Source organism: Cynoglossus semilaevis, chromosome 18 (genome assembly GCF_000523025.1).
Source record: "Cynoglossus semilaevis isolate Cse_v1.0 chromosome 18, Cse_v1.0, whole genome shotgun sequence".
In the NCBI taxonomy this organism is placed as follows: Eukaryota; Metazoa; Chordata; class Actinopteri; order Pleuronectiformes; family Cynoglossidae; genus Cynoglossus; species Cynoglossus semilaevis.
This window is the reverse complement of record NC_024324.1, coordinates 12,159,815-12,181,396: the sequence shown is the minus strand read 5'-3', so window position 1 is coordinate 12,181,396 and position 21,582 is coordinate 12,159,815. Positions and strand designations below refer to the sequence as shown.

The 21,582-nt window shown below is 38.8% G+C and overlaps 6 protein-coding genes across 7 annotated transcripts in view; 3 read left to right on the top strand and 3 right to left on the bottom strand.

Moving 5' to 3' along the window:
- krit1 (KRIT1 ankyrin repeat containing) overlaps positions 1–2,791 on the bottom strand; it is a 5,472-nt gene extending 2,681 nt beyond the window's left edge. Inside the window, exons 1-9 of the mRNA XM_008331913.3 lie at positions 2,582–2,791; positions 1,821–2,001; positions 1,580–1,736; positions 1,414–1,506; positions 1,190–1,319; positions 863–1,106; positions 592–707; positions 119–262; positions 1–26 (exon numbers count right to left, since the gene is read on the bottom strand). The exon at positions 1–26 is cut by the window's left edge and continues 128 nt beyond it. Coding sequence (XP_008330135.1) covers positions 1–26; positions 119–262; positions 592–707; positions 863–1,106; positions 1,190–1,319; positions 1,414–1,506; positions 1,580–1,736; positions 1,821–1,922 — 1,012 coding nt within the window. The 5' untranslated portion in view covers positions 1,923–2,001; positions 2,582–2,791. The remainder of the gene's footprint in view (positions 27–118; positions 263–591; positions 708–862; positions 1,107–1,189; positions 1,320–1,413; positions 1,507–1,579; positions 1,737–1,820; positions 2,002–2,581) is intronic.
- A 410-nt stretch (positions 2,792–3,201) lies between these two features.
- On the bottom strand, positions 3,202–5,572 carry rpz2 (rapunzel 2). Of its 2 annotated transcripts, none has more exons than XM_008331915.3 (2): positions 5,459–5,572; positions 3,202–4,199 (listed from the first exon to the last, which is right to left on the bottom strand). In XM_008331915.3, the coding sequence occupies exon 2, from the start codon at positions 4,167–4,169 to the stop codon at positions 3,483–3,485; it is 687 nt and encodes a 228-aa protein (XP_008330137.1). In that variant the 5' UTR covers positions 4,170–4,199; positions 5,459–5,572; the 3' UTR covers positions 3,202–3,482. The 2 variants fall into 2 exon arrangements, with proteins under 2 accessions (XP_008330137.1, XP_008330138.1); XM_008331916.3 differs by having other exon boundaries at positions 5,393–5,558.
- A 1,736-nt stretch (positions 5,573–7,308) lies between these two features.
- Positions 7,309–9,257, top strand: LOC103394551 (1-phosphatidylinositol phosphodiesterase). Its single transcript, XM_008331917.3, has 4 exons — positions 7,309–7,530; positions 7,680–7,761; positions 8,045–8,615; positions 8,848–9,257. Exons 2-4 carry the CDS (start codon positions 7,733–7,735, stop codon positions 9,181–9,183), a joined length of 936 nt encoding a protein of 311 aa, XP_008330139.1. The 5' UTR covers positions 7,309–7,530; positions 7,680–7,732; the 3' UTR covers positions 9,184–9,257.
- A 2,692-nt stretch (positions 9,258–11,949) lies between these two features.
- On the top strand, positions 11,950–14,248 carry mrpl9 (mitochondrial ribosomal protein L9). Its single transcript, XM_008331919.3, has 8 exons — positions 11,950–11,978; positions 12,129–12,244; positions 12,535–12,694; positions 12,855–12,979; positions 13,072–13,125; positions 13,223–13,324; positions 13,416–13,499; positions 13,722–14,248. The coding sequence occupies exons 2-8, from the start codon at positions 12,155–12,157 to the stop codon at positions 14,028–14,030; spliced, it is 924 nt and encodes a 307-aa protein (XP_008330141.1). The 5' UTR covers positions 11,950–11,978; positions 12,129–12,154; the 3' UTR covers positions 14,031–14,248.
- An 83-nt stretch (positions 14,249–14,331) lies between these two features.
- On the bottom strand, positions 14,332–18,295 carry prcc (proline rich mitotic checkpoint control factor). The gene is made up of 7 exons (XM_008331920.3): positions 17,543–18,295; positions 17,411–17,461; positions 16,652–17,125; positions 16,433–16,528; positions 16,149–16,295; positions 16,002–16,067; positions 14,332–15,865 (listed from the first exon to the last, which is right to left on the bottom strand). Exons 1-7 carry the CDS (start codon positions 17,849–17,851, stop codon positions 15,779–15,781), a joined length of 1,230 nt encoding a protein of 409 aa, XP_008330142.1. The 5' UTR covers positions 17,852–18,295; the 3' UTR covers positions 14,332–15,778.
- Positions 18,296–18,845: 550 nt separating this feature from the next.
- The window catches only part of LOC103394554 (heparin binding growth factor), a 5,115-nt gene continuing 2,378 nt past the window's right edge, over positions 18,846–21,582 (top strand). The window contains 2 exon segments of the mRNA XM_008331923.3: positions 18,846–19,287; positions 21,320–21,442. Coding sequence (XP_008330145.1) covers positions 19,201–19,287; positions 21,320–21,442 — 210 coding nt within the window. The 5' untranslated portion in view covers positions 18,846–19,200.

The window sequence follows — 21,582 nt, the reverse complement described above, 5'->3', positions numbered from 1 at the left end:
GCTTGGTTGCCTCCACTTTGCCGTACCTTTAATCAAAAGGAAAAAAGAAATGCAGCTCGTTGACAACAAAGCAGAATACAACAGATGGCTGCAGACTTTCATGGTTAGTCCAACTCACCAGCATGCATAGTGAATGGGTGCCCAGTGGTCACTGTCCAGCTGTTTGACTGAGAAGCCACTGTCCAAAAGCTTGGAGAGCAGCTCTGTGTCTCCTTCACAGGCGCTGCGGTGCAGAGGGAAGTCATCCACCCACTGCCGTTCCCTGAATATAGACCCCGATCAAATCCATTTGTTTTAACAGAAATAATGGGTAAGATTGGATGATAGTAGTACATCGATATGTGCTTTAAGCAGGTAATACTTAAAATCCTTACATTTCGATTTTGTGTGACAAACTACGTTTTTCATGACAAATGCGTAATGGAATATTAAGGGTTTTTTTAGAGATTATTATCAAGACTGAATTGCGTGTGAGTTTTTTTAGTGTCCACTGAATTAATACAATTATAGCATCCTTGAAACCGTGTTCAACACGTTCAAATAAGGCAAAGTTGTCAGTGATATGATTAATGAAAGGGAACCATTTCTTACTTGTCTTCTGTCACACAGTTGGGGCCATGCTGCCATTTTTCCCTCTTGGGTATCTGGATCTTGGAGTAGTCTGGAGCTCCCAGCCCAAAGTATGGGTTGATGATGACTTTGTCCACCTGTGCATAAAACAATATAGTTATTCAAATTTAAAAAATGAACAAATCCCAGTATATTCACCCAATAGTTTTCAAGTAACTTTCACCACATGGAAATCCTAATTATATTCTAATGTTTTTCTAGACACCCTCTCTTCAGAGACTGAGCTTCTCACCCTGTTGGTGTACTGCAGATCAGAACCATACAGGGGGTTGAGGATGCACATGTCTGCCTTCTCCAGGGACATCATCTTGCTTTTGATCTCCAGGGCAGTGTAGCCCATATGCAGACCCTCATCACTGAGCTTACCCTCGTTGCTGTAGGCTGGATTACTGACATTAGTCTTCACCCGCTCTACGGGTGCTGGCCTGAACAGAGCAGGGATGGCGTGAGGTATGGTGTGCTGTTCTGCTAACCATCTGTGGAGAACAAGGAAGCAAAGGTAAAGTTAGTCTGATTCAGTGAAGCAAAAAAACATTATGTTTTTCAGAAATATTCTTACTTGTCTAAGGAGAGGAGCATCTTGGAGGTTATGGAGCAGAAGTGAGTACTAGTTTCACTGCATACTCGCATGATGTCCTGGAAACAGTAGAAGCTGGGGCTCCCAGCGTTGTACACCGGCTTGCTGTTATCTGTTTAGACATGATCAAAAGCACATACAGTTGAAACCAACTGCCTATGTTGTCCGTTCAAATAGGAAATAATCTTTTTGTGTAATTCACTCACCTTTAACACTGACTGGTACAACAAAAAGTGAGGCCCCTTTCCCTTCATTGTCCCCATCAAGAGGAAACTTCTTCATGTGAACGACACGCTTTCCTGCAAACCGAGCAACACTCAGTACAGTCTTTTTAAATCCTCAACAGCTGACTGAAGTTCTACTAAAACTTACCTATGAAGCCTTGGTTATTAGATATTGGTCGGATTCTTTCATCAACATAATCCAATATGGATTTAGATTTGTCTCCTCCTGCTTGTATCTTTGTTGCCAGAAGGACTTTCTTCTTTTTCTTCTCCTTCCCTTCCAAAGGCACTTCAATCAACAGGATCTTTACAGGAACCATGGAGAAAACAATGTTACCAAAAAAACAACAATACATATTGTTCTTGTTGTTACTATTTAGACAGTTTACCTCATAGGCTTTGGCTCTATACTCCTTGGAGCTTAGGCTGACTTGACTCTTTGGACGAATGACTGCAATAAATACATCTTCAAGGCAATCCTCGTTGCCCATTGTGCCAAACTTTCTCAGTCCTTGGTCTGACTGAACATCCTAGAATAAGACCAGAGGCTGTGCAGAGGCGTGCCTGTCACTGAGGATGAGTAGAAAATGTCAACATAACAAATGTAGTAATCTAAAAAAAATAATAATTAAGAAACAGCATTAATCCATTCTAAAATAACACTGAATGTTTTCTTTTGTTTTGCAATTGGCAACAATGACATTTTCAACACCAACATTTACATAAAAACAATATATTGCGTTATGTATTAATGCAATGGTAATGCTAAGTTTGTTACCAGCTCGGGTAAACTTTAATACATTCATAATTAAAAAGGTTAATATAATATATGTGAGAATATAAGAAGCTCATTTAAGCATATAACAAATAATTAAAATAAGCTAATGCGTAATTAAAAAAAAAAAAACATACTCGGAACCGACTTGTTGAATTCGGAGTAAGGTCTCGCCCCGGAAACCCGACTCAGTTGTCGTAAAACTGTTAAACTATTAAAGGTATACCTAAATCAAATGTGCTTTACGTTAAAGACGAAGTTGTGCTTTAAAAGTGCAATAACATTAAAGTTGTCGACAAGTTAACTTTAAGATGTAAATAACCGGCTGTATTTGGGATGCTGTTAACCCATCACTGCATTTCCGTTTACACTTACCGAATGCGACGTGACGTATCTTTAAACAGCATTTCCCTATTCTCACACAACGTTAACCGTAGTAAAGTCAACGATCCTGTACTGGACTATGCTCCGGGGAAACTTCCAGAGCAGGTCCGTGGGTGATGAAGCGGCGACGGGCCTTTATTTTAGGGCAGGGCTGCTCAAACAAGCGGCGGAGTCGCATTACGTTTTAGCACTGCGACTGCAGCAGCAAAACAGAGGCCCCTGTCGGTGAGGAGGTCTTAGTACAGCCTGTGCAGCAATGACTAAATATACTACTGTACCACTTACAGTACCTACGTTTACAGTCATTAAAAAATTATACTAGAAACCACTGCGTCACGCATGGTCATAAATTGGTTAGCACTATGTGACCACGACAAACTGTTTATCAAAAGGTTTGCTTGATTTCTCTTTTTTAAGTCCACCTATTAGTCCTGTGTGCATTTCGGGTTTTTCAGAAGTTTTCTTCAGAAACATTTAGGATAAATGTTAATTTAAGACCAAACATGATCAGCACCCTTACAATGTTTTATCAGCATTATTATAGGACAGGGTTATCTTGGGAAATGTACAATTCTGTTTTTTCAAAGAGAAAAGAAGAAAACACTAGCGAGAACATTATTCATTTGTGGCTTTAATATTGATAGATTTTCGCACAAAGTGTACAATTTGATTTATTTGGACTGAAGGTAAAAAAACAGCATGTATTTGTCTGTTAGCAACTGAAACTGTAATTTCTTTGGCACATATAAAACATGCAGTTAGTATATAACAACTTCAACTACTGGAATAAGAAAATCTGATGCAACTCAAATGATAAAAACAAAACATTTTGTTACATATTTACGTTTATATATTCATAATATATTTGGTCCTATTTCAGTCTGGTCTATGCTCATGTCTTCTTGTCTTTGCATTGACTGAGCACCTCCTGCATCTTCTGCTGGATGTCCTCCACTCTCTTAGACCACTTCTCTCTCACCTCGTCTTCATCGTCCTCTGTGACAGCTGTGTAGGCCATGAGTGCGATGAGTCCCATGTGAAAGAGGTGGGCAATGTGTGAACAGCGATGTTCCATGATCTCCCGGTCACCATCACAGTTGTCCAGGTACACTTTGAGTAGAGGTCTTCCAAAGAGTGTGTTTATTCCCATTACACCACGGTAGTACACATCCAGGCTCATTTCACTCTTGTCCCTTTCATATATCTTCTCAAAGGTGTCCATGTAGTGTTGAGTTTGGTCTGGATCTTTCTTCACCTTGGCCACCATGTCGTTAAAGGCGGCGTACTGGTGCTTGATGCACTCCTCATACCTGCCGTAGGTCTCAATCACCTCGTCGATGCGGATTTTCCTCAAGCACATTTGGTTCTTATGTGAGATGCTCTCCAGCTTTGTATGGACGGCTTGGAAGTCCTTGTCCATAGGGTGGCCTTCCTCATCAAGCAGGCCTTTGCGAGCTACACCCACCAGAGAGGAGACAATGCCGAAAAGGGGGTCGATGGAGGATGCAAAAGATGACACCTTCTCCACACAGCACAGCACCTTGGCTGCAGTTGCCTTGATCTTGGCTGCATCAGCCATCACACCTGTTATTCTTCTGCTATATAAGTTCTAAACAAAGTTGACAGAACAAAAAGAACATGGTCAATTATAACATGTAGACAGTAAAAACAAACAATGCATATGTTATACCTTTGTCAGATAGGTTTTCTTTTCTTTTTCTTTTCTTTTTTAAAGAATCACCTAAAAGTTGTACCATGCATGAATTCTTCTTATTGTTCATACAAACATTTAACTTAGTTACTTATACACCTATACTCTTCGATACAGACTGCTTTAACAGTTGGTACTAGGTGTAGTAGTCGTTTTGCATAGCAGGCAGGAATCCTACCACTGGACCAGCCTTTCCAAGGGCTTTGCACTGCATGAACACATCACCATGCACTCCTAGTGGCCTATTAAAATGACTGAGGAAGTTCTATAGTTGGGTAATCTCCATGTAGCCCACATGCCAGCAGCTGCTGCATGTGGACATATTTTTCAGGTGTCCTCTTACACCAATGTTTCTAGCAACAGGTCAAACAATGAGGGGCTTGTGTTACACACGACTGCAACATGTTAACAGTGAAAGAAGCACAGGCTGGTAAAATGATAAAAACAAAAATATTTTCTAGGGATGACCGATATACTGATTTTTTGATATCCGATATGCCGATATTGTCCAAACAAATTACCGATTCTGATATCAACCCATACTGATATGGCGAGGCAGTGGTGGAAGTTAAGTGTTGCCTGTTCACTCAGGTGACAGGTTAAAATAGTGTTTCTCAGTTATTTTCTGCCCCACTAGGGGCCAAAATTGAAATACTTTTGATACAAGAACAATGTCTTATGTACTTTATGGTGTCCATGTGAATTTTACACCATTAATAGTATAATATAATATATTAGTAGATTCGTAGAACTGTATAACGTGAGAAAAATATGAAAATATTTCCTCAAGTTTCCTTGAAACCAAATCCAAATATAATAAATGGTTGTCATAGTTGACATAGTGACATTAATCATCCCTCTCGCCACTGAAACAGTGGGTGTGTCTTCGTTCCTAGTAATACACAAAAAGGACTGGAAATACACGTTTTTTTACATTTAACATAGTTTCAACTAGGTGTTGTCCACTTTTAAAAGCCCCTCAGGCTCTGCTGCTAACATTGTTTCCATCTTATTTGTGTCATTTTCTGGATTCTCTCTGTACCACATAAATAATCAATCATTCAACTACAACACATTTCATCTTCACTTACCAACGTTAAGGTTTTCCATACGAACAGATCAGATACAGAGCAGAGAAAGTGCCGTTTTCTACTCACCAGAGATCAAACTGTTGTTTTCCCTCCGACTACAACAGTCGTCCGTCTTCCCTTGCTACCGTTTCCTTCTTTCGGTCACAAAACGCACCGCCCCTTCAAGCTAAATAAGGACGTCAACACCAGGAAGTGACTCGCGCATGCCCTGCGCTGATTGGTGGAAGGCATTTCTTTCCAGCGCAGTGCAGCTCCAACCAGAAAGCCAGAACAGAGATGTCAAACGACAGACAGGAAGCATGATGTTAGTTTCACTTGAGGTTCCAGCACCTTGTGAACCACAGTCAAGGGTTACATTTGTTCACAACATTCCTGATCCGAAACTTGAGTGAAAGAGGAACAGTTGCTTGTCAGTGTCTGGGCATATAGTTCCATGATTAACACAGATTAACACTTCCTGTTTTTTAAATTCCTTGGACCTTAGTTATAGAAGAAGAGTGAGGGAACAATAGGCCAATTATGCTAAATTTAATGTACTTTATTTATATTGACATTTTAAAAAATAGGATGAAACAAAAATGGAAAAGCCGTCCAGTTGGTCGTTGCCCCGGACATTTTTTCTACCCTACAAAAAAAAAAGAAAAAACAAATCTGTGCTAACTACATAGACCGTGAATGGCCTGCACCGACAATTTGGCTGGCCTAAACATTCTGTGTGTGTTATTTTTATCATTATTGTAAGATTTAGTGTTGATAAAGGATTATTTCATATTTAGGAAGCGTGTGGCAACCCTAGTGATGCCCTTCATCATACTCCAAAAAAGTTGGGACAAACCACCTGATTATTTTTTAATGAAGAGAATATTTAAACTTCACATGCGATGTATTTCAAATTCAATGTCAATGTATTTGTGAGCATTAAAGGGCAGTACATACTGTGCAGTGTGCTCAGCTGTCTCACTTTCTTCCTGAAAGTACAAGACAAAATACACCAGCAGAGATAAAGTTATATATCTATAAGCCTCTTAATTTTTTTTTTTTTTTTGAAAGTGCATGTTTCAAGTTTTATTTGGATTCACTTCACGAACAATTTTTTTAAATACTTTTACACACCCTGGGTATAAAATCGATGTTTGCAGCTAATCAAATATAATTTATCAACACAAGGACAGGCCTGTGGTGAAATGTTTGATTTTCCACATAGTTTTATAAAGACAATTGGGTAAACATCTGCAGTGTGTTCCAAGGACACACACACACATAAGAGAACCCAGAAAAAATCCCTGATCTCTGCATACAAGGAGTCAGTTAATTAAGCCAAGACTATTGATTTATTCTATTCTATTCTATTCTATTCTATTCTATTCTATTCTATTCTATTCTATTCTATTCTATTCTATTCTATTCTATTCTATTCTATTCTATTCTATTCTATTCTATTCTATTCTATTCTATTCTATTCTATTCTATTCTATTCTATTCTATTCTATTCTATTCTATTCTATTCTATTCTATTCTATTCTATTCTATTCTATTCTATTCTATTCTATTCTATTCTATTCTATTCTATTCTATTTATCCTAATGTTGACATAAAACTTGTATTTGTTCCTCCATTTGTTACATGTGTGTTTTATTATTTTGTCAAATTTTGCCAAGTTGTGGTTGGATTTTTTAAATGTGTTAAAATTAAAACAACACAAATACATCAATGGAAACTTTATCAACAACATGTCTCATTTGGGCTGATAAAAACACTGTGTGAAGTTGCACAGCTGTAGTTCAAACAGCGCTGTGAGATTCACTGTCAAAGTCAGTTCACACCATGGTAAATATTTATCCTCTAAATGACTCTTTTTCTCCTGTATTTCTCCTCTTTTTGGACGATATAGAAAGCCATTCAGTGACGCCACATATGTGTGGCCTGTCATAAATAGGGGACATGAACAGATGAAACACACACACACACCAACACACCCCTCTGCCTGCACCCCAGCGTGCTAACACAGAGCTCAGCTCCTCTATGGTCATCACCACAATAACAACCCCAGTGGACACACTGACTCTGTCATTCCCTGATCCTGCTCTCCCTCATATACAGGCACCAGGACCAGTGTGGTGAACACCGACAGGGTTCAGGTATGAAACAGGGACGAGATGATTTCCTCTTGTTGTTGATGTTGTACTTTGTTGTGGAAATATTTGTAACTGCTTGTTTTTTCTCTTTACTAATGGACACCTAAGACTTGAATACATTTTTTTTCTTTCTTCTCACTTGCTGCTTTTAGGGCTGCGAAAACAGCAGGCGAGACATCTGAGGACGACACTGAAAACAGAGGAAATGTTTGCTCACCTGTTGGTGCTGCTCGGGTTAGTGGTTACATGTCCTGTCACTGATGAAAACATAACAGTACACAAATACTGTCAAGTGAGTTTTACTTTTAGTGTGAATTTAATTTATATTTTTTTGTTTCTTGTCCTAATTTCAACTTTGCTTTGCTTTTATATTAGCTTACAGCTATTTTTTATTATTTATGTAACCTTTTGACCTTATTGATAGATTTTTTGGCTTTTTTGTCTTTATTTTATGGCTCATTTTTTATACTGTGATTTCTTTTTTCTAACTTGAATGAATCATCACATTACATTTTAGAGTGGTTGGCTTGAGTTGTGGTGCCATCCAGAGACCCGATTATGACGACACAGAAAACCCAGAGTTCCTCAACCCGTCCTGGATGGCCAGTATCCCTGATGGTCAGCTGCTGTCTGAGGTTACTATGCCTGGTACCCACAACACAATGGCCCTGTACGGTGGTGTGTATGCTGAATGTCAGACCTGGAGCCTGGAACTCCAGCTAAAAGCAGGCATTCGCTTTCTGGATGTTCGAGTCCGCCACGTCAACGGGAACTTGACAATCCATCATGGGGTTTCGTACCAGAGGGCACACTTTGGCCAAGTGCTGGAAGGCATAGCTGACTTCCTGAGAGAGTATCCCAGTGAGACTGTGCTGATGAGAGTTAAAGAAGAGTTCAGTGAGACATATAACATCTACGGTGCTGTGGTCGACTACATCCACCGTTACGCTCACTGGGACCTGCTGTGGCACAGCCGGATGGTACCAACCATGGGAGAGTCCCGAGGAAAACTTATCATCATGCAAGACTTCCCTGGGCCAGATTTGGGAATGCGCTACAATTCCATGGACATTGCAGACCACTGGAAGGTAAGTCAACTTTTAGTGTCTTATAATTAACTGAATATGCCCAAATCTACAATTCTTAAATAGAAAAAACAGATAAATGCTGGAAATAACGTCATCACAAATTAAAATCATCAGGTGTCATGTAGTGCAGGTTTAAAATTTCATAAAAGCAAAAGAACTACACATTTACATGTACATGTAGTATTCCTGGTTGCCAGCTATCCAGTCCTCAAACAGGTTTTATTCTTTGTAGGTTCCCACAATGGCACACGCGGAGGAGAAGTGGCAGAGTGTCTACAAACACCTGGAAGCTGCACCGACAGGAAACATGGACCGGATCTTTCTCACCTTCAGCAGTGGAGCGGGGCTGTTTGCCTACCCCCGACTCGTGGCTCTGCGCATCAACTTACAGCTGTACGACTACCTGAGAGCCAAGACGGACCAGAACCAGCGCCTTGGAATCATATGCATGGACTTCCCTGGTGCTCCCATGATTCAAATGATCATTGACTTCCAACTGAGAGAAGTCGAGAAGAAAAGAATGGCTTTTAATTTGAATTTTAACAAGGAGGTGCCTTTTGTTTACTGAACAACAGGATGGGAAGAAATAATTTGATATTAAGAAACAAGTCAATTTCAATAAACAAGGATAGTGAAAAGTGATAATCATTTGTCTTCATTTGTCAACAAGACGGTGATAGTCAGGTTGGTGAAATACACCTCCACTAGGTGGCAGCAAATGACTTTAAAAACAAACTACTGAATTGAAACTACAAGATCATTATACAGTATTTTATTACATGTAATTGTTGGGACATTTTTGTTCAGCCGTGCACCATGACACAAAGTCACTTGTAATTAGCAGACACGGCAAACATGCCAAGATGTATTTGTTGTAATATAAAATGTCCAAAAGAAAGAAATTAGAATACACATCTACTGTGTAAATATATAAAGATATATAAGGATTTTACCTAACACATTCAGAATGGTTGACTCAGGAAACAGTTAACTGATTTTATCATCATTTCCTCCATCAGGGGCAGTGAATCTTGCAAAAGTGCTGATGAAACACTTGGTTTTAACATTATGTCTCCACTTCCTGCCGAGTGTCAACTTTGTCAAGAAGTAACAAACTTCCACTTGTGTATTTAAACGACGCTGCATTCAGTGAACACTGGGAGAAAAAGAAAGGTTGGTTTAGAAGGGTTTCTGCTCACAGCTCCACAGGTACGGTCAAACACTGCTGCTGATGCCCGTCCTCTCCATGTCCTATGGCTTTTTGTTCCTCTGTGTCTCTTCAGGTGACATGGACCCGTCTTCAGAAGAGGAATCTGGGCGCCAGGGCACTTTGCTGATTACAGCAACAGGTTAGAACGTTGTTCCATCAGTCTCTTCCTCTTGAAATCTGTCTTATCTGTTTAAACTTTACCGTCATTCCTTCTCCTTTTTTTAAACAGTTATAGCCGGTGTCATGTGGTGGATTGTTATGTTTGCTGCCATTGCATTAGGTCAGTAACCTTTTTTTTTTACAATGTCTCTAGCCTTTTTGGTCAGAATATGAATTTTCTCATTGTTATGCGACTCAGGAGCCACACATCTGAACCTCTGTCCTGTGCAGCAGTACGTCCCCATCTTCCTAATAGTGTTTGGAGCCTCCAACCTCCTCTCTCTTTTTCTGACCTACTCCAAAAGCACCTGGAAAGACGGCATTGTCTCCATAGTCATGACAACAATTACAAGTCTGTTGCATCTCTTTGGTTTCTGCTGGTTCATCACAGGTGGGAGTTAAATTTGTTGTTAAATATTATTTATATTTTCCAGTGCAATATTTTCCCAGTGTTCTTGTAAGACAGTGTTCTTGTAAGCCCCCAACCCTCTTTCTTTAATAAAGAGCGTATGTGATTATTTATACAATTCTAACAGAAACATTAATTCACATTTTTGTTTAGAGTAAAGAAGGATTTATTGGTTTAGCCCTTGATAAATGGTTAAAACAGTTTTAATTGTGTCCCAGCCATGGTTTCATATGAGCCTTTTTCATTTTCATCATATGTGCAGCCAGTACATATAAACCAACTACACTTAAAGAAAACCTGAATTAACATGTACTGTCTATACCCTGTAGGCAACATCTGGGTCTACTCTGTTTACCCTCCCAGCTACACACCAGGAGAAGCTAAGTACTGTGACAGGACAACCTACCAGTTTGCCTTTGTTGTCCTCACCGTCACATGGATCATTCTGGGTCTAGTCATTGTCTGTGGCTGCTGCTTCTCTATCTTGACCTGCTGTAACATTTTCAGTGTGAGGCAGCAACTGACAGCCAGCCGTAATAGTTTCTATGGTTCCACCAGCTTTGAAGGACCTGCTGCTGGTGACATATGATTTCAACAAGTGTTAATGTCTTGGCAGCACCCGGCAGCATTACTAAGGATGCTGCTGATTAAGCTGTTTATGCATATCTTTTTTTAACTTGAGATTTCTGTAAAGTTTTGTGCCAGTGTAATCACACAAAAGTCGTCATCCCACTCTAGACATTTAAAGGAAGAGAAAACAGTGGAAATGAAAAGAATCAGATCAATAAAACAGGTGGGAAATGAAAACTCATCAAGTTAGACTTTAAAATACTGTTGTACTGTCATATATGTGAAAGCAGTGTACAGTACTGTATGTTTAGATAAAAATAATTGGAATCGACCTTCATGAATTTTGTTCTTTTTTATTAAATCATCACATTCTTTGTTAAAAAAAAAAGTTTAAAAAGGTCGTTGTAATTTTAATTTTGTTCTTTTTTATTAAATCATCACATTCTTTGTGTTGTTATGTGACTAATCAACTTTTGGAACAAAACCATTTTAAAAATCAGATGTATTTTGGGGTGAAGAAAAGGTGATTTAAGTTGGGAGCAATTGAAAAAAAATTACTCAAATTATTGTATAATAATGACAGCTGGATAAACAAGAAATCAATAGTCAGTGTAGAGCTGGAATCAAACATCTCAAAACAATGTAGTCAGTTTCTGGCATAAATATTCTGTGTGGTTTTCTGTTGTTGGGCAGACACTGTTGATGTAAGGAAATAGATGTGAATTAATTCTCTGTATAATAACTATGAATTCCACTTCGACCTTTAATTGTGAATGTATGAAATAGAAATAAAAAAATAAAATGGTCTGGGGTTTTAATAACAGAGACAAAAATACATTTTTTCAAATACCGCCAGTTTATTTTACGAAATATATATTTTGTCTTACTACAGTATTCGCTTTGAAAATAATTAGTTTTAACAAGTTATTTCCCCCTAAATTCTGATTTTAACAACGTTATTATGTCAGGCACATCACAGACCACAATTGATGTTGTCGCGGTCCTGTGACGTCACGTAAGTGGTGCTGCTTAACATTAGCATTAGCGAACGAGCTTGCGTGCCTCTGTCTAACTTCTGTTTGTGGAAGAAATATAATTGTTTTTATTGTTCACACTTAACCGCAAAGACCTAGTTCTATTTTAACTAATGGTAAAACGGCTTTAGTGAAGGTGCGGAGATAACGTGTGAACATGTGGAGCTCAGGCCGACTCGTCCTTCAGGAGCTTCTCTGTCAGACTGCTGCTGTCAGCGGCAGGAGTTTCTCCCGGACTCCTGCTCAGGTCAGTGTCTTTGCTCGCCTTCAAATGTGACAGTGGTATCCTTTATGATCCATTCGAATCAATTGCATTTGTGTTTTTGCTTTTTTTTTTTTGTACTATGTATAATGTGTACATGAAGCAGCATCCTTAGCACCAGTACCATTGGATCACCACGTTTAGACATGGGCTTTATTTTTATTTTTTATTATAACTACAATTAATAATATATAGTTTGAACGTTTCTGTAGTTAAATGAAAGTTAATTTGCACAACGTTTTTCATGCATGACCAGTAGTTTGGTATTCCTACAGAATACAGTGGTGGTGGAGCGAATGTGGAAGGTCAACTTGGCCAAAAAAGACCGTGAGCCAAGGCTTCACCCTCGCAGACACAGAATCTATAAAGTGGTTGAGAAAATCCAACAAGCTCCAGAAAACAAGATGGAGCTCATGCTTACCCAGACAGTACCAAGTAAGTACAACTTTAATCACTTACATCAGGACCTTTGTGCAAAGTATTCAGATTTTTCGACTATAAAAAAACAAACAAACAAACAAACAAAAAAAAAACACTGTCAAATATGTGAATGCTGAAACTCTTACTTTCTCTCCACTTAATTTTGTTCTGTCAGAGATCGGTGGACGAGGTGACACTGTGGTGGTGAAAAAATCATTGGGACGGAACAAACTGCTGCCGAAGGGTCTGGCAGTGTATCCATCACCAGAGAACAAAGAGATGTTTGCTGAAGAGTTAAGAGTATGCTGAAACACTGTAGTATAGGTTCAAGTGTTTCTACGATTACACATTACAGTTTGGTCTTTTACTATTGTCAACCTTTTGTTCAATAGCGTCTGCGTGAAGGGAGACCAGAGGATAGAATACAAACTCGCACAGGACAACTGGTGACTATTTTACTTCTCTAGATAATTTGTCAAACATGTCAACCATCAGTGATTACCTGACATTTGAATAAAATGTTTTTTTATGTATTTTTGACAGACTGTGGAGTTACTCAAACGATCCATGCTAAACATTATGAAAATGCCAACCGAAGATTTTCAGCTCACTAAGGAGGTTGTGTGTCGACAGTTTCAAAAGAAGGTTGGTCACTTCTGCCAGCCTCCCTGCATGAATATACCGTAACAAGTGCTGCTTTATTTACTTACTATATTTATTCAATTATTTATATTAGCTACAGATTGTTGTTCCACTCCATGCACTGAGTCTTCCATTTGAGCCTATCAAGGAACTGGGTGACTACTGGTGTGATGTCACGGTAAGAATTTTTTTTTATCTATTTATTTGCAGCCAGCACATTTGACATGTCTTTTTGTTTTTTGTTTTTTCAATCAAGCATGAAGACTGTCTTTTCACAAGACAAAACTTTACATGTTAACCAACCAAAGAAATCTACATTTGAGTGTTATTCTTTTTCATATCTTCTATATGAAATATATATATATCCTCTATCTCAAGGCTTCATATTTTTGTCTTCTAGGTGAATGGAATAGACACAGTCCGTGTCCCTATGACCGTATTACCCTATGAAGACCAGTCAGCCAGTAACCAAAAGAAGTTAAAAAGACAAAGGCAAGAGCAGGAAGAGGCAAACATTTCAGAAACTGTTGTTGATGATCATGATACAGACGCCACTGGTCTGAAAGCAGCTACTGATGCAGCCACAGAGACTGAAACTGGTAAAGACACAGAGAGTGAAGTTTCTGCATCTGCTGAGAAAGTAGCTCCAGTGGCACAGACGACACAAGACCATACAGCGACACCAGGTAACGGCCAAAAGAAACATTAAAGGACTTCAAATACTGAGGTCCAGAAACCTCTAGTGCCCCGTGTTCACTGCTAATACAAACATTTTCAGTCAGAATACAATTGTCGGTTTAATTCTAAAAATGTCTGGTGTAGTACAAAAATATCTGTGGATTACATCAGAATTTGTAGAACAGGATGCTCGGGTTTTTGTTAGGTATAATTCAAAATAAAAGTGTACGTTACCTCTTGGAATATGAGCTAAAGTTGTTGTAAGTTTGAATAATTTGTTTCTTTAAATCACATCATACACAGCAGGAAAAACAATTCTTCAGTGGCCGAAAAGCAGAAAAGGAAAAGCTTTATTCATCATTTTAAACTACACAACACTGATAACAAAACTATAAAACAAAAGTCTTTTCCAGTATTTTTGAACTGATGAGACATTTCCTCTCACAACAAGGTTCTTCAGCCATTTGAAAGGTTCTGGCCGTAGATGAGCCACGAGCAGATACAGTACTTAACCCTAACTTGAGCCCAGAATCAGCTAACACTGGATCAAACATAAACTGATAAAAGAGACTAGCCATCCTAATTTATTGCATGGGAAAGCTGTAGGAAAAAAAACAAATTTTATGTTTTACTCTGTATAAATGACTCTATGGGGGGAAAAAAGAGGGAACATGTCACTAGATTTTAAATATTTTCAGATTTCACCCAAGCTCTGCAGGAACAGTCTCTAACTATCACCCCAGTCATTTGATTGTGATTATGCATTAAGAATGAATGATCCCCATATATAGGCTCAGATCTTTCTAAGTGGAACACAATGTCACTTTTGAACATTTCAGTCCTATTTATGGGAAAATAGACAATATAATTTCTAATAACATCTGCATGGTGACGTTCCTTCCTTAGTCAACACAGCACTTCACTAATGTTGCAACTATTAGAAAAAAACCTGTCTCTAAAACATCATGTTTTTAATCACAGGGCTGAAAAGAGTTCATTGATTTGAAAAACTCTACAGTTAGTTGTCTTGAAAGAGCATAAAATGATTGTTTTTTATTATTACAAAACTTTCAATGAGGTATGTGTGAATGTATGTCAAGGGTACTCTTATTATAACCAACATTACAGTAAAGAAACAAGGGTGATCTAACAGGACATTGCAAAAATAAAACTCAATCAAACATTAGCAGAGAACTCCAGTTGATTTCAACACGTATAGCTCTGTTAACAGAGATCAGAGACGTGATGGTCATAATGAACAAGTAAACACACATGATCATACATAGCGGGAGTTGTGGTGATGGTTGATGACAACTTCAGCTCATTCAGAAGAAGATAGTCTACCAACAGGGCTTCATGTTGAGGTCAATCAGAGTTCTCCTTTCATAGAAGGAAGTAAACACATTCAAAGCATTTGTTACGACCCTTTCAGCATCACACTGCTCCTCCCACTGTATACCCTAAAATACTATAGTCTGTACATGTCTGAGGTGAAGCAACACTATACAAAGTAGGTGAGCAAGTTCTCCTGTTATTTACTATCAGAGTAGAATTTTTGTTTAAATGTTGGGAATAACATCTTAGCAAACAGTTGAGCAAAGCAACTATGTTAAATCACTGTTCAACATAAATGTATAATGGAGGGTAAGGAGAGGGAACTTTTTGTATCTTTTCCCCCGGGACAAATTCAATTTCCCTTTTATTTTAAGGGAAAACGTGTCAATCTCCACTTTCTGATCCAGTGTTTCCACGCGTGACCATAGGTCCAGAGAGAGATGTTTAGAAACCATATTTGGCCTGGGTCTGCCGACGGCTTAACTTGTTTTCTGCCCAGCTGTTCTTCAGCTCCAGCTCCCGTTCCTTGGCCTGTGAAAGGAAAAAAAAAAAAGAGTCAAAGATGTATTACATATTTCATTTCTTTTGGAGAAGCTGGTGTAATTCACAGCTTATTTCATAAAGCTAGATATCACAGCATAAAGGATCAGGCAGAAACAGGACTGACCTGATGGATCAGATATGTTATCTGGTGCTTCCGTCGCTGTTGTCCTGTAGGTTGTCCTCCCCTTTTCTGCAGAGGAGTAAACAAACATTTAACTTGAATTCAACTGCAAGACAAACGTTTTATTGATGCTGTGGCAGATTAAATTACCTTGCTGAAGGACTGTCGGGTCTGCTTCTCCTCTGATAAGTTCTTGGTCATCCATTGCTGATTACCACTCAGCTGGTCATCTCCCTTGATCTCCAGAAACTTCACTTCTTCTTTGCCTCTGTTTCTTTTCCCTTGCAGCCGCATGAACTAAAAATAGATTTGTAGCCAATCATGTTTGGTTCAAACTGAACAGACTGGAATTTTACGCAAACAAAGGGAAAATGTAAATTTGTAAGACAACTAAAGTACATGAAAGAAGAAAAAAACCCAAACGTATTTCTTACTCCTTCTTCATCAAACATGGCTGAGGGACCTGGATCTTCAGACTCATCTGTTGATGGCAGGCTGGGATCTTGGAAATACCCCTCATTATAGTAACCCTGCACAGGACAGATACATGTCTTAAATGAGCTGTAGCTGTACATATGTAGAAAGATCCATAAGTAAAAATATCTGCATTCTGGTCTTGGGGGGATTATGAGCTATTTGAGAGTTATACTTACCTCAGGGCAACCCTCTGGACCTGCCATTGGCTGCTGATATGAAGGATATTGGTTGCCCCACATATCAGCTCCCTCTTGGTTGCACCCAAAGTCAAGTGGGGCATCTGACTGACCAGCCAATGTTGGAGCAGAGCTGGGAACAGGCTCTACAGGGGCTAATGGCTGAGGATCCAGAGTTGGTACAGCTGCAGGAAGAGGCGGCGAGCTCTCCCCTAAAGAGAAGTAGTTCTGTGGAGTCATGTCTTCATTATCCTGGTCGTCAGCAGCTATTTGTCTGGCCAGCTGCAGGGCTGCCGACTTTGCCGCAGCTTTGATAGCTGAGGGAGACGCACTCGATCCTTGCTGACCCTGAGCGGATGTAGCAGGCTTTTTGGGTTCTTGCCGTTTGGTGAGTGCATGAGGAATCAGTGGTCTGTCGATCTCTTTTACTGTCAGGTTTTTAGGTTGTGGCAGGAGAGCAGAAAGACCTGAGCCCTGGAGGACAGGAAATACATTTAGAGAACATTGTGTGTGTCCAAACATTGACAAACATCTTCCACATGTTTCCTTGACAATTTAAAAATATATACAAATATTCTAAAATAGAGTTTGTGAATTAAAGCAGCATTTCTGTTGTATAAATCGAAAGTATTGGTAGGAACAGATCATGATGAATGACAGAAAAAAGGTTTAGACTTGCATTGTTTATTTTGACACGTGTTTTGACAATTCAGGAATCAGGAATTGGCACTTTTTGCTTCACACTTAAGTTTGGTTTACCTGACTTTGCAGTTTCTTCTTTGCTGGTACGTCATCATCATCAGAATCTGACTATAGACAAAGAAAAAAATGATTATGAATGCTACAGAACACTGGGGCCCTAATCAGAATCAAACATGCACACAGACTCACATCTCGCCTCTGTATCTGTGGCACAGTGATCTTGACTGGTTCTGTTCTCTTTTTGGGCTTGGGTAGGCTGGAGAAGAAGCCTCTTTTTGGTGCTTCTAGCTCGTCATTTGACACGGAAGCCGCTGTTGCCAGGTTCATTCTTATCTCTGTGTTTGGTCCATTATCGTGTCTAGGTGCAGATGCGCTCTTTTTGGGAGCGGGCAGGAGTGAGAAGAGTCCTGTTGAGCTGAACTTACTCGGTGGTGCAGGTGTGGTCGAGGTCTCTTCTGAATCACTGTCATCACTGCTGGCATAAGCGACTAAAGACATTTTGTTTACGGATGGTTTTAGTTACTGCTAGTCCGTTGAAAATCGTGGACATGGATAGTAATTTTCCAGTGGATGTCCGATGACGTCGAATAGAGGTGAGAAAACCTTTAAACAGATACAATCCGAAAAATGCTGATTTCAGGGGATGTAAATACACAAAAATCTATGGAATGACTTAACTTTACGCTATTAGCTGAATGTTAGCGAGGCCGTCAAGTACACGAAAAAAGGCTAGGCTAATACTTCTGTGTTTATCCGATTAAACAAGCCTGCAACTCTCTGTAAATGCAGCGGATATTTTGAATACCAGCAAACGTCGACCACACAAGAGTATTGACCCAACATAAATGTCTGTTGGCCCCTAGACTACATCAAAACAGTTCGCCTCCATCATTCATGCCAGAAAAGTCACCTATTGCGCACGTTTCTGCGCTGCACATTCTTCTTCGACTAAATCCATTACAGTTGTTACACTTGTTACCGCCTCCTAGTGGACCGCGGGTGCATAAACACTAATACAAATTTCAAAAGATACTATAAGAAAAAGCTACATAACAACCCCATTAAATGACGTCCGAATATAAATCTTTAAAATATTTTAATTAATATTTCAAAGTACATTTTCTGTTTCATTCTTTGACCTTTCGAACTCAAGAAAAGGAGTCCAGACAACAATGTTTATTACTTTTGCTACAGTGTTATTGAAGAATGAGTCCAGACAACAATGTTTACTACTTTTGCTACAGTGTTATTGAAGAATTAAAATAGCATTTCTAACCAAAAAAATAAGAAAGCTGGGATATAGCTTAAAGCTTTGCAAACTAAATTTACAGTTCTTGAAGTTCCCTTTTCAAAAATCTTTAAAAAATGTCTTTCAAAATGTAGGAATAAAAAAGTAAGTCACGGGCCACATAAAAGCTGTCCAAGTGCCACAACAAGCACTGGCGGGGGTTTTTTGACCGAGGATTTCTCCAATTACAGAAAGCATCCTTAACACAACGCTAGGGGGCGCTGACTGTGATTGTTCCAATCCATCAGGTGCTGGTGTCGCGTCGATAGAGGGAAGCAGGTTTCAATTTCAAAGCTCAAACCCAAACAGAGAGAGGGAAGGACCAGTGTACGGCGGGATTAAGTGGTGGGACGTTATTCAAACGTCCATCCAAGCGCTGTTGATATCGATCTTTTCAAACCCACGGATAAAGTCGCTTGTTGCGTCTGCGCTTCAGTTTTATAATTCTGGATTTGTCCGACAAAAGGATCCCAATCGTGTTTGTAACAGGTGATTAAAACTATTACCGTGTTTATTCCCACTGTTAATCTGACACAGCGAAGCATTTCTGCAAGAAAAAATGCCGAGAACCAACAGGCAAAGGGAATACAAACCTGGAGACCTCGTGTTTGCTAAAATGAAGGGTTATCCTCACTGGCCTGCCAGGGTAAGCACTTCCATTACTGTCATGTCCCTTTTTTCAGCTTCATTTTAGTGAGAACCGCTGCTGTCGCTGCTCAGTTTTCTGTTTTACCTGCGAGGCCTAAGGCAGTTAGTTAGCACCAGTTAGCCTAGCTTCACCGCGTTAGCTCGAGCTAATTTTAAACAGCATTAACAGCAGCAACAGCGCACTCATTCGGTGTGTTGCTGTAGACGGTTACACACATTTTTCAAATGAATCATTACAAATACATGCCCAACGTTAGCACACACGGCTAACTACATATGCTTCCAATTGCTAACTACTGTTTCTACATAAACATTGGTTTTCGTGCGCCTGTTTGGTTTCCCAGGGGCCTGTTAGTTGAGAAGAGGATTACGACCACATGGAAACACGAACCAATTTCGTTTTTTTTTTTTTACATTTCATTTATGAAGGCAGTTGAAATTATAACTTGAGAATTTAAACTGTGTTGCCTTTCTCTGGGATTTGCCTTTTATCCCACATTAACAGGAATATTTGAAAACGGTTCGATTCTTTGAATTTCAACTTCAATTAAATGGTTCCCGGTTTAATCTCTTGATTCAAACTTATTTCTTGCTGTTGAACATTTCCTCACCATTTGATCCGAAAGAAAAATTACATTTTGACTTGAGTTATGACTTCTTACACTGCATTTGGACTTTTAGCGTAAATCTAGGAATTCTGAAAATATATATTTTTGGAAACCAGATGTAAAATCTGTATGGGCTTCATTCTTTGGACTAACAGATGTCACATAACTATCGGAGCTAATAACTGTACTTATGGCTTGAAGCCTTGTTGTGAAGCGCTAAATATGTGTTTTATCTATTGCACCTCGGTCTATAACCACGTGCAGTGGTCTACTCTGTAAACACACATGCCTGTGCTTGTTTGTTGTGATAGGTGACAAAGTTTATTTTATTTATATTTTTATAACAATTCCATTACTTTTAGTTCCCAGGTGTGTTTGACTTCTCTTTGTGGACGTTAAAGTGTGTCGAGGTCGAACATTCACATAATTCTATGCTGGATATACAGAAAGCACTTGAATTACCTACATTCTGCAGCAGTGAACAAATTGCACAGTAGGTAAATTGGTCCATTCTGTTTCACTGGGCTATTAAAGCATCACTAGTTATAGGAGGGAGCGATGGCTGCTGCAAACCTCTGGAGATGCATTAAAGGACTGCCTATATGATTCGTTGATTATGATTGGAGGACCAACTGGGACATAAATAATAAACATTTGAGTCAGAGGCAATATAAAGCCGTTTCTGTGCCAGACTTTGGAGCTGCTTTTGATAATTAGTCCAGATTTTAAAAATTCCAGAAATTAAAAATTACACTTTATACTACTGACTTTTTCCTCCAGTATTGTCAGCCTTGCCCTATCTCAGGCTACAGTTTGTGCCCCACCTAACCTCCTCACACAGTTACCCTATCTGGAAAAGGCCAAAAGAACTGTGTTGAAGAGAAGAACGGATGTCATGCTTGGTCGTCATAATAAGGCTTTCCTGTGCTGTGGTGTCTTTTTTTTAACCACACAAATAAATGCTTGCAGACTTGTGGGTAATCATAGTCAAACGATATTTTCCAGCTGCGAGTGTGTTACCTTAACACCGCACAAGAGGGCAGAGTCTGTTATCTATAACTGCCTTCTGGACTGGACAAATCTATTCGGATTATACTACTGCTCTTTAAAAAAAATGATAGTGATCATTTTTGTCAACAAGGTATTTATTAAATTACCAAAACTAATGATCAACATATCAAGTGTTTTTAATGCTTTTTAGCTTTAGTTAATATGTATAATTTCTCCTTTTCACTACAACTTTTTTATTTATAATTGTTGAATGTTTCATTAGGTTCAATTGTTGTTCTAACTACTAACTAATTTTTTAAATATTGTTGAATTTAGATAAAGTAAATGTTAGTAACAGTGACAGCATCCAGTTCTAAATGTAAGATGTTTTAGATTTATTTATTTTTAACTATTGTTTTCTTTTTTTTACAGATTGATGAATTACCCGAGGGAGCAGTGAAGTCACCTTCTAACAAATACCAGGTCTTCTTTTTTGGGACACATGAGACGTGTGTATTTTTAATCTTTTGCTTATCGAATTAAGCATCTTATCAAGTTAAGATATTATCTGATATTTGTATACAATCCTATTTCCACAAGCAAAATAATGAACTTAGGAAATAAGTTTTCTGGACAACTTATTTAAATAATATTCAAATTCATACATATTCTATGCTGCTGTTTTTATTCTCCAG